This window comes from Zonotrichia albicollis, chromosome 1, assembly GCF_047830755.1.
Source record: "Zonotrichia albicollis isolate bZonAlb1 chromosome 1, bZonAlb1.hap1, whole genome shotgun sequence".
Taxonomy (NCBI): domain Eukaryota; kingdom Metazoa; phylum Chordata; class Aves; order Passeriformes; family Passerellidae; genus Zonotrichia; species Zonotrichia albicollis.
This window is the reverse complement of record NC_133819.1, coordinates 81,665,995-81,678,062: the sequence shown is the minus strand read 5'-3', so window position 1 is coordinate 81,678,062 and position 12,068 is coordinate 81,665,995. Positions and strand designations below refer to the sequence as shown.

Sequence of the window (12,068 nt, the reverse complement as noted above, 5' to 3'; positions counted from 1 at the left end):
GTTTGAGGATGGCTAAAATAATTTTATTTCTGCATCCTATTCCCTTAAATGTGCAGGTTAGTGTAGATGATGTGAAAGAGTTATAGACTCATAATTCACAACACTAGGTTTTAGACACAACATTTATTTCTGAAGCGCAGCTATACAACCTGCATTTCAAGACCCTGTCACTTTTCCATTTGTTCCATTCCTCCTAGTCAACTCATCTTTTTAATATCCACCACTCATTCTCTTTGTTTAGCAAAAACATGAATGCATTGCATAGTATATACAAATTAGACACTCCTAAACAAACCCATATGAGCAAAAATCCTTTCTTTTTGTCACTCTGCCAATACTATTTAGTTATTAAATCCACAGTGGAACCAAAAGACCACATTTAAGTAAAGATTTATTAGAAAAGTACTTGAAAAACATGGATACTTGAATGTTATTATGAGAATATTAAGCCCTTCAAAAATCAGGAGTCTTTGCTTCTTTATTACAGCATTTTACTGGAGGCATGCTAAATACTTTATCAAAAAGTGAATTTAAAACAGCAGAAGGGGAAGAATAAATTGCTTTATTCCCAAGAATGCATATTTCCATAAACTCAGTCACTTGTTTTAGGAGATCTGTACAACTTCCTAGAGTAATTCCATTTGATGACTAGCATACTACACCATCAGGTGAACTGGAACTATATTGTTCTACAGGTCACAAAGAATCTTTCAATAAGACAAGTTAGCTAAACCAACTTCTATTCTGATCTTTTCCTTCACTTTCCCACTTCACCATTTTTACCCCCACCAATAACTCATATATTGACCAAATAGTATAAAAACTATCAACTGCCACTGAGTTTACTTGTCCTACCTGTTTTATGATAACAGTGCAATAACTGCAATTTTCTTTAAAAAAACACAAAAAACCAGCAAAAGCCTCCACCAAACAAAAAAAAGCTCAACCAACAAACCAACCAAAAAACCAAACCAAAAACCACAAAACAAAAGCCACTGAAAAACTCACCCCGTTTCATGACAAACATGATCTTGTGGAATTACTAAGGAGTCAAATGAAAGAAGGCAGAAAAAACAGAAAAAAAAATTTACTAAGGGATATCTAGTAAAACACAGGGGTCCCATGGAATCAGTTCAATTTCTGTTACCTAATTCAACAAGAGTACAGCTGGGTTGTGCCTGGGGGAGATGACAACACTACATTGCTTTTGAGATTAACGTACAAGTTGTGTAACGTGAATGCAAGAGAGGAATTTTACATTTGACAGAGGTGCAACTAATTGCATATGTGTTTAATGCACAAAAATATAATATATGCATGCATTTCTTAAACAAGTTCAAACTCTATTTTGCTTATCTGCACAAGGTGTTATGTTAGAACTGATGCACTTTAGTAAATAAAACACTCCCAAAAATGTATTTGTGAAAGCATTTGCTAGAAATTTGCTAGACTGGATCAACTACCTGTGTTAAGAGATTTAATTTGCATCTTTCTTATTCATTGATAACATGACAACATAGCAGTTATGCCTTCCAGTCTGTCCCCCATTCCCCACATTCCCATCCAGCCTTTTATTAGCCTGCTATAACCAGTATCTCAGATCTCTTCCTTTGCTTTGGACACTATGTACAGTAAAAACAAACCAAAAAAACCCCAAATGAAAACTAAACAAAACAAACCCCAAAATGTTAAAGAAATTTATATTGCAGACTCTTTGGCTCCTTGACAAACATCGTTGCTCCAAGTCTGTTCTGTCAATAGATCACCAACAATCTGTCATTTGGGGACCTGAAATATTTCCATCACCAGTGATCAAAAGCCAAGTAGTTCCTCCCTGGACATTTTTAGGGGGAAGAGAGTCTCAGGCAGAGCAACCCATCAGCAATGTCAGCCTGAGGACTCCGGTGGGCAGAACACAGCTGTGAAGGGAAACCTGCTCCCCCTCACTGGCCAGCTCCCCTCTGAGTAACTAGATACAGAGACTTCACACACAAACAGGAAAATCAGGTTCTTTGAAGTGGCTTTGTTCAGCCAGATTTCCAATTAAATGACACCAGCATCTCCAAGAGTCAGGGACACCAGGTCTCAAAAATCCAGGATGTCCCAAAATCCTAAGGGTAGGTCAAGTTTATGTTGCACCTGTCACCATCAGGTATAGTGCATTCTTCAAATACTAGTGTTGCCCTTGCTCACAAAAGAAAAAAAATTATTAATTACATAAATTTTTTTCTGGAAATCAGACTAAATTACTTTACACATCTGTGTAAAATTTTACCCACTCTGAGCTAAACTGAAGGCGTTAAACATGATCAAAACCCGGAATTTTGGTTTACCACACAAAACCAGATGTCTCCTCTGCTAAGTTCAAATCCTGTTCTTCTAATACACATGAAATAGAAAAAATATTTATCACTCACTACAAAAAAATTCACATCTCTTACTGACTGGAAAAAAAAACCAACACAAAACAAAATAGCAAGACCTAAACATGCACCGTATCCCCAAGACTTAGAGATAGAAAAGCAAGAATTAATAAGCAGATTACTCTGGGCTACTTTTACATATAAGGTATTTATGGAGAAGGAACAAGTAAGCCAACTAATCAAAACCTCAAGAAAAGCAAAGAAAAAACGTAAATCTTACATTTTGCACCATAGCTTTCCACTTCATTCACATACAGTACTTGCTGAACAGATCTATGCTACATAAGATACATGGAATACAAGGAAATGTTTGTTCCTTGCTGAAATGAGGAGTATTAGCCATCCTTTGGGTGCTCATTATGAGAGTCCGCATTGAGAATGAAGTGCACAGGATCCCAGTGGAAACTTCCATGGTTTGACCAGAATTGCATGCTTTGGAATTTTTTTTAATTGAAAAAACTATGTAATGACTCAAATTAGGAAGGCCTATGTACCTGAGAGTATTAAACAATTGCTTATCAGAATAGTGCATTATGCTTCACAAATATACCATGGCTTCATGAAACCAAAGATTTTTTTGGAATCATGACTCTGCTTTTAATGCCAGTTCTTAAAATGTGTGATTCTAAATTTACCCTTTGATTAGACATGCATGTTTCTAATTAAGCTCAACCTGTCCATTCTTCTTTGAAGAGATTAAAGTCAGAGTCCCCCAAGACTCCTGAGGCTCTGTGCAATAATTTACTTGTTCTTGGTAAAGGCAATAGAAGTCAGAAGTGAAAAATAAGTGCAATAAGCTGCCAAGCTTGTCAGAAACACTTTCAACCAAAAATACGTACTACTGAATCTGTAAAATCTGTAAGGGACTATCAAATTTATTACGGCAGAAAAAGAGAAATTGGTGTTGCCTATCTCCTACGCATTCAACTGTAGGATGATGTATGTCATCAGTAAAACAAATGCATGTGCAGTAACTAATTCCCAAGGTCTCTGGCAGATTGCAACTCCTTTTTTTTCCACAGAATAGACCAAACTTTATCATCTGAAAATCATACAGGCATAGCTGAGAAGGATCTGGAATTAACCTGATGAGCTGTAAGCAGGAGAAGACTTCCAAACCTTTTACTCAAAACTCTTCTACTGAGAAGGTTAACACAGTTAAAGGCCAGAAGGAAAGAAAACAGAAACCAACAGTCTTCTGTTGCTTTAATTGCAATGAAAATTTTGAGAATGCATTCTACATTTTTGGCACTTACAAAGAAGAAATGTGTAGCAGCAGCTTACTAGCCACAGAGAGAAACACAACTTCCCTAGGCATTGTTCTGGGAACAGGCTGTGAGAAGATCAGAGAAAAGAATGACAAACAATTCTTATCTTAACTCACTACACCTGCTATTGTGAACATGTGGGATGTGTTATGGAGATTTGCTTACCAAAGGGTGGCTTCTTAACTAGCCAATGGTGATGGTGTTTTAATTAAAGGACCAATCAAGTACACCTGTAGCAAACCAAGATATAAAAGAGCAATAGATGGAGTCTATGTAAGCTATTACCTGCCTGGGGGCTCCCTGCAACGATAGACATGCACTATCACACTTCCAAGTTTTGCCCTTTGTACCATCAGATGACATACATCAGCACAGCAGTGCAAATCCACATATAAAATCACATTATTCTTCTAACTCAGGCTTCAAAACCATTTGCAGCAAGAATTCTACAACTCATCAATTACTGTCAGCTTCCTTCATTAAAGCACAAACTTTTAAAAATACCCAGAACTTTTTTGTTCTATTCACTGCATTTCTAAGCACACTAGGTCAGACAAGGTTAGGCACTGAACTGAAGGTTCAGGTTACCATCATGTGGTGATCAATGATACAGGTGTTTCATCAGAAGTACTCAGAAAGTATCAAATATGACTAATCATTTTGTTAAATTTTTTCAAAATGCTCACAGACTAACCTAGATTTTGATTTGTAAGAATTTACTAGATGTACCACTCTGTATTTAGTACCTACCCTTTTTAGCAGTCCCAACTCCAACTTCCCATGAGACTTCAATTTCTTCATCACACAAAATCTCACCTACTATACTACAGTATCATGCCAAGCACAACTTAGATGATGCCATTAGGCACGTTCAAAAGTTGTCTTGAAGCTTGGTTGGCATAAGAAATGAGAGAAAGTTATAGTGTAATTAATGTCTCCAAGTACCTGCTCATTTAAAGAACTGACTGGGACAAATGTAAAGACAACAACAAGGTTTGTCCAGGCAAGATTTACATGTTTAATCCTGAGGCATTTTCATTGTTGAAAACCTTTAAGTTGTTGTTTCCTTAGACAATCATTCTCCGACCTAGCTTTCTGCCTTGTCACTCTGCTTTTCACTGAATATGAGCATCCATATCTAATGTCATGACATTTTTCGCACAAAAAAAGAGCATGAAAAAGCTTTTCCCTTCCCATATGCCAAACAGGTAAAGCAACAGTCAACCTCTTGTCAAGAAGAATAAATTTTTCTGAACAAGCAAATTTGACTGGGACAACAGCAACCTGCTTTTGAAGAAACCTAAGCCAACATGCCAGGATTTGATTAATTTATGCCATCTTAGAAAAGTTACATTCTTTGCTCACAGAAATCTAAAACCATGTGTACATTTAAAAAACAAAAAACACTCAAAATCCCACCTCAAACAAACAAACAAAAAATTATAGCCACTTATAGATCAGCTAGGATATCAGAAGCATACAAATTCATGAATTCCAGCATTTAGGTGGAAAACTGTTAAGAAACACTAAAAAGTTCACATTTTCTGTTTGTAACATCCAGTGCATGTTTTCTTGCCTTTCAGATACCCAGCTTCATAAATTGTAGAACTCTCTTGGGAAGCAGGAATTAAAATACCTTGAAATTCATTGTCTGGAGCCTTGAGTTACCTCTCAGACCACCCTTGCTAGTCACCCTTCCAAACTGCTTGCTGGTTCTGATGGAAAGCACATACTTTTACAGGATGAAGATTACAACCTATAGTCATCCTAGCGGAGCTAAAAGGTACAGCAATTTTCTACCAGAAGACTGAAACTCATTCCTAATTATTTTCCCAAGCATCTTAGTAATTTGAATGAAGTTATCTAATATAAATCTGATACAACTGAATGTGTAAGGGTTAAGTCTTATTCAGTTGGTTCAAAACAATCAAGAATCCCATCGGAATATATATTTACACTACCTGTTTATCTGCTTTGGCTCCCTTCAAAAATTCAGCCTTAAACTTGGCTACTTAATTGAATAACAACTGACAGTATTTGAATGGGAGAATGTAGCCATGGCTGAAAAAAGACGATGTTTATGTTACATTAAGCAGGCAAATTTAAGTTACACTGTCAGGAAAAGTAATTATCTTGACCAAAAGGAAGTTGCTCTACTGTGAAGACTTTTGGGAGATGAAGAAATCAATTGTAAATTTGGCAAGGAAAAAAAGAATGAAAGACAAAAACTCCGAAAACATAGGAGGGGAAAATGCAAAATCCTCCTCTGCAGAAAGTTTTATGTAAAGCCCCTTTGAGTATCAGATGTTCTTGATTTTGGATGTTACAAGTCAAACTCTACATATTTGTGGCTTCTTAAAATGAATTAAAACAAGTGGAAAATAATAGTTCATTATATAGTAGAATTATTACTATTAACACAATAAACCAATGCAAAATGTAACATCGAACATGGTTATTTTATATATATGAGTTTTAGAAAATTAACACCATTTTGGCAGCTCTGAGAAGTACTAAGTTTAAGTGTCATTAGAAAGCTGGGGGATTTTTTGTGGGAGTTTAGGTTGGGTGGTTTCTTGTTTTTTTTTTTTTTTTCAGAAACTTTAATAAAATAGGCAGCAACCAAAAGAACAAGACAATTCATTTTGTTCCATGCTTTATATGTCTTATAAGTTATTGCTTATTATTATAATAGAATTTTGTAAAGTAGAATAGGCAGATTAAGAGCCAGTAGGATGCACTAGAACTTACCATGCCAAGAGCAATTTAAACAAATATGAAATGCTTGCTCTCATGGATAATGAAATGTTTCTCTGTTTCTTAGTTCTAGACTAAACTGGCAGTTTATATAAGAAAAAAAAAAAATCTATTAACATGGCAACTGGTTCATAGAAACAAATAGCATATTTCCTTTTCAATACTACTGAATTTAAATTTTGTCCAGCATAATGCCAGACAATCTGGTCAGGCAATCTGCTTTTACAACCCATTCACTACACAAAGTTAGCACATCCCGAGGGGATAGAAGAAATTGTTTCAGTGTGCCATGGTGCATTCAGATTTCTTTCCAGGTGAGCCTAACTACCAAGAAGCCATCTAGCCAAAGGGTTGTGTGGTTCTGCAGTGTGTGAGCAGAGGACTACTTACCTCTCCTGCACAGAGACTTCCTATTCCTATGAGAGAAAATACTTTTCCCAACATACACCCATTTAAAAAAGTCAAAAATACATATTTTTCCTGGTATAACATCTTCTGTCATGACACAAGCAATCTCTTCTTTAAGCAAATGTGGTTTAGTCCTATTTGAGAGTCATTCTGTCACTTAAGAAATTAATTTTCCATATTTAAAACTGCTGCCTCTATTAAGGTATATTGTTTACTTGTATGTATTAATAATTCTACTACTAAACTTAATATTGTACAGGTAAATAAGCATCCAAAACTCATCCTCTAATGGGATCTTACTGGGAACTTCAAAGAGAAGAAACAATCATTTTCATTTTTGTCAAACTTCAGCTGTAACTTCAAATATCAAACTCTTCCTGACTTACAAGCACAATCAATGAGCATCAAAACCACAGGTCCTTATTTAAGTGAAGAGTACTGTAATAATGCATTTTCCTTATCTTGCTGATACTCCTGAAAACAGTTGCTTCTAGGATAGAAACAGATGCTTGAAATCCTAAGAAAGATATGCTGGAATTTCCACAAGTGATCAGCTCTAAAAATCATATCACACTGAACCATGAAATAGAAAATGTACCTGAAATTTAGTGCAAAATTTAACACTCATGAGTTCCGCTGATTCTGTTATCTGCTCCATTTACATGCCAATCTACACCCCTGCCTAAAAAGGCTTTTTTTAAAACGCTTAAAATAAACTACTCCAGCACTTCTTTCATAGCAGAAGTTGATTTTACACGTGTCTTGAGCAACAAATACTCAACACCAAACCATAGTCATTAAATTGCTACCATCTATCAGCAAAGGTAAATTATCCAAATCAGAATCATGCAAAACATTTATTTTTTAGTTGCTATTTCTATTTTGTGCAACTGTCTGTTAGAGTTCATTATGTGAGGATCAAATTATCTTGGTACTGCTATCAAAAAAAACCCACAGCAAAAGTCAGAGGCTTGTGTCACTGATGAGCTATTTATTGTTTTTGACATCTATTAAGGCACCTGACAAAAAGAACTCGAGAATCGTTGCTGGAATCCTCTCCCAAAAGGATCTTTCTTACAATCCACAAAAAGTCATGCAACTGGCATTTGGAAATAAATACTTAGCTTCCTACCAGCAGCTTTGGGGGGTATTTCCCTCGGTAGGTATCCACAGCACAGCCCGCTACTCCTTTTTTTTCCCCAAGCCTCTCTTATATAACAGACTGCAAAAACCATCTCTGAACAACGTGATCAAGATGTGATCTCCTCTTTTGGAACTACAACATTTAACATAATCACATTCAACCCAGTCCCGAGCTATTAATCAACTTCTTACTAATGACGATGATCGATCGCAAGTTCTCTGCAGTTTTACAGCTGATAGTCAGTCAAGGCTCCCAAAGGATCGTGTCATTCACAGACTGAAAGGAGACAGCTTCACCAACTCAGCTCAGAAATTAGTCTTACAAGGGTATTTGATCATCGTATAATGTTTTGCTTAAATATCACAGTCATTCCAGGTGGTTTGGGTTTAGTGTTGGGGCTCCTCCCCAGATAACCTGTGTAAAGGCAACAAAAGCCCTAAAGCCACTTGAGTCTCAGAGGCCCACAAGTAGGATATACAGCAGCTTTCTCTGGAGACCTGCCCTTAACCCCTTCGTGCCACATCATTTATACACTGCCAGCTAACTAGGCTGTCTGAAAAAGATAAACCCAGCCTACATGAGTTACATAATCAGTTTATTTTTTAAGACAGGATGAATATATCCCGAAGTACAGAATGATTAAAGATGTTTTTCCCTCTCTTGATTTTGCAAGAGACACAACAGACTTACATAAACTCCATATAATTCTGGGTTGTCCTCCCTCTGTCTTGAGGTACGTAAGTCTTGACGTACCCTATGGAAAGGTTTGCTACAAAACACAGCTCAGGCTGACTCACTGTTTTCACTTTACATACAGGCTACCCAGAAAGACTTCGAAAATAAACCTGCAATGTGAAGTTTTTACTTTACCTTGTTACTGCAAATAAAAAGGCATACATGCTTTAAGGGGCACAGATATCAGTTACTACAGCCACTAAAGTTAAGAGCTGGGTGTTCAACAAAGAAGCCTATTAATTTCTAAATATTTCTTCTAAGTTTTGGATTTTTCTTTTCTGTAAAGCATAGGGTTAACCGTGACACCCTGAATCCAAACAAAGCACACCCTAACAAAGTATAAGAAATTCTAACAGCGCAAGATGCTGTATTACACTCTTCCGTGTATTCGTCCTTCCAGTCCCTCCAGAGGAAATTTAACATGGTTTCTAAAATTATCCCTCTAACGGGTTTTTTCATTTTCCTCCAAGATCCCCGGCCAGATGAATTTGTGTATTACATGTACCGCCTGTGCCGCTGCACCTCCTTCCTCTGTGGTGACTTGATTCAGCTGAAGCTACGATTTGACCGATCGATGCAAGCACATTACACACCAGAATAAGAGTAAGGTAAGGGTAAAGGAAAGAAAAGCATCTCTTCTTTCAGCCATTAAATATAGATCAACGAAACATCACCGCGCACATCGCGGCTCCCCTCCCCACCCCCTCCGCCCGCTCCTCCAGCGCAGCATTTCGCAGACGGTGGCTTCAAAGGAAGAGCACACACCCCACACACCCCTCCGCGCACACACACGGACACACAGACACGCAGCACAGACACACAGAAACAGCAGCAGCCGTCGCTCGGAGCCGCCCCAGGGCGCGGGCTCCGCGCAGGGCCGGGCGCTGCCCCCGCCCGCGGCTCCCCGGGCCCCTTCATCTCCTTCATCTTCTTCTTCCTCCTCTTCTTCCTCCTCCCTCTCCCTGGCCCATGACTTCACCGCCGTAACGAGCACATTAGTGCAGGGCGCCGGGAGACACAGTGCCGCGGATGCCCTACATAAGCGGCGACTAACGTAGCAAGAAAGGGAGGAAAGCGATGGAGGGGGGAGGCCCGGGAGAAAGAGCCATGAGGAAATAACGCACTTTGTTACCTTTCGGCTGAGGGCATAAACACCGCTCCTCGCAGCCCAGCCCAGCCCAGCCCGGCAGCCTCGCCGAGGGGAGCAGCGCAGGACCCCGCACCAAGAAGAAATATCACGCAGGCGGGAAGGGTGTGTGGGGGGGAGGGGGACGGACCTGGCACCATTACGGTGCCTGTCGTACTCACCGATCGGCGCCGATTCAGCCTGCTTGCTCCCAAACATATACCAAAACCCAAGAGCAAATCCTCAGTCCGCTAAGCGAGAATGAAGCGGGGTAGCGGGGCGGGGGGGGGCGAGCGACGGCTCCGGGCTTCACCGCAAGGTCCTGACCTTGCCCAGCTGCAGCATCTTCGGCTTGCCCCCCCCCAGGGCGTGCGTGTCCGCCCGTGTGTCCCCGTGTCCGTGCGAGCGCGCCGATCCGGCTCCGAGGGGCTCGGCCGCAGGACAGCTGCCCGCTGGCTGCCGGGGCGAGGAGGGCTCGGCATCCACCGCCCCGCCGCTGGGGCGAGGCGCGGGGCCGCTGCTGCGGCGGCGGCGGCTGGGGCAGGCTGCGCGGCGGCGCCGTAGCGCAGCGCGCCGGGCGGGCGCACCGGCCGCGGGATGTGGCCGAAGGAGACACAGCCGCCGCCGCAGCATCTGCCGCCGCCGCGCTCCCGCCCGCCCTGCCTCCCTCCCTCCTCCCGCCCGCCTGCCTCCGCCCCTCCCTGCCCGTCCCCTCCCCAGCAGGAACGCGCCCGCCGCGGCCGAGCAGCCGGCGCTGCTCGGGGGGGACACAGGGGGGCGGGCGGCCCCGCCGCCGATGGGGCGCTGCCGCCTGGGCCGGGCCGGTTCCCCCGGCCTCGCCGCAGAGGGGCGCGTCCCCGTGTTCCCTCAGACCCCCGCGGCCGGGGGGCTCTGATTTACCGGGGAAGGGGCGGCAGGGCGGAGGGCGCAGGTGTGGGAGCGCACCCTGGGGCGGGGGTCCTCGGTGGGGAGCAGCCCCTGGGCAGTGACCGCGGCTCCTGCTGTCATGGGCTGGGAACTTGAGGTCGGCCAGGCAAAACGGTGACAGCAACAGGGAAGCCAGAGCTCGTTCTCCGGCTCGTGTCTACCTCGGGTCTCTCTTCCCATGCTTGGGAAATCTAGGTGGAAATCCTACCGTGTTTTCAGAAGTATTCTTGCGAGCAAATAGGGTAAGGAATATGGAAGTCATGTTTTACTCCTGCGCACGCTTAACCCTTCGTTGAGAAAGTTGTGTGGAAGGCAATTGCCACACTCACCTGAAAGTTGCCACTCCACGGCTCCTATCAATTCGCCGCTCGGAGTTTTGGTGCCTGAACAAAACCACCCAATTTTTTGGGGTTGTTGCCCGGGGTAACCTCCGCTAACTCACGCTCGCAGCGGGCTGAGCATCAGCGCGGCACTGGGGACAGCCAGAGGCGCAGCCGAGGCGCCCGGCCAGCGCCTGCAGCCGCTCATCTGCTGCCCAAAATCGCGGTCCCAGCACCTGCCCCGCAGGGAGGGATCCGCGTGTCCCAGGGCGCCAGGGGCGGCCAGGCGAGCCGCTCCCGCGGGACACGGCGCTCCCATCCCTCCATCCATCCATCCCGCGCCCCTCCAGCCCGCACCGCACGGATAAGGCATGCCGGCCCGCAGCGGTACCCGCGGCCGGGCTGAGCCCCGGCGGCAGCGGTGCGCACCGACCGCTGGTGGCTGCACGGCGACTCGCTGCTGCCACCTCTCGGTTGGCGTTCTCGCAGCTTCCCCAAGCTCTGCTGCCAGCAGGAGATTCACCTGCCTGAAGATCCCACTTCTCACCGAGTTGCGGTGGCTACCCCTCCCTTAATGTCATGGGAAGGCCAGAGGCTACCTCTTCCCACTGCCAGAAGGCCGTGTTTTAGGCTTGAGGTCATTTTTTGGGGGGAGAGTTTATTTCCATATTTATTGGACCATGTAGATGACTGGTATGTGTCCTTTCCCTGGGTTCGGTGAAGGTGGCCCATCCACCTGTGACAAAATCGGTAAGTTACAGCTGAGGGTGATTCAGCCTGGCGGCATCCCTCGATGCCAATGCAGATGTTGCCCAACTGCTAGGACTTGTGAGAAGAGCACCTCTGGCCTCAAGTCTAGAGTAAGCCCAAAACCTCATTTTCAGGTTCTGGTCTGGCATGTCTTGATGCCTACTGAGTTGCAGCTCTAGATGGGAGCTGGCTGGTGGCAGAACACAGTGG

General features: G+C 43.1%; 1 protein-coding gene across 5 annotated transcripts in view; it reads right to left on the bottom strand.

The window, feature by feature from the left end:
- Positions 1-11,213, bottom strand: part of CTNND2 (catenin delta 2) — a 638,971-nt gene extending 627,758 nt beyond the window's left edge. For 3 of the 5 annotated variants that reach the window (XM_026791790.2, XM_014265131.3, XM_026791793.2), the window contains exon 1: positions 10,044-10,184. In XM_026791790.2, coding sequence (XP_026647591.1) covers positions 10,044-10,080 — 37 coding nt within the window. In that variant the 5' untranslated portion in view covers positions 10,081-10,184. Of the gene's footprint in view, positions 1-9,867; positions 9,969-10,043; positions 10,185-11,117 lie in introns of those variants that run through there. The other 2 variants (XM_074545751.1, XM_026791794.2) reach the window with 2 other exon arrangements.
- Between the last annotated feature and the right edge of the window lie 855 nt (positions 11,214-12,068).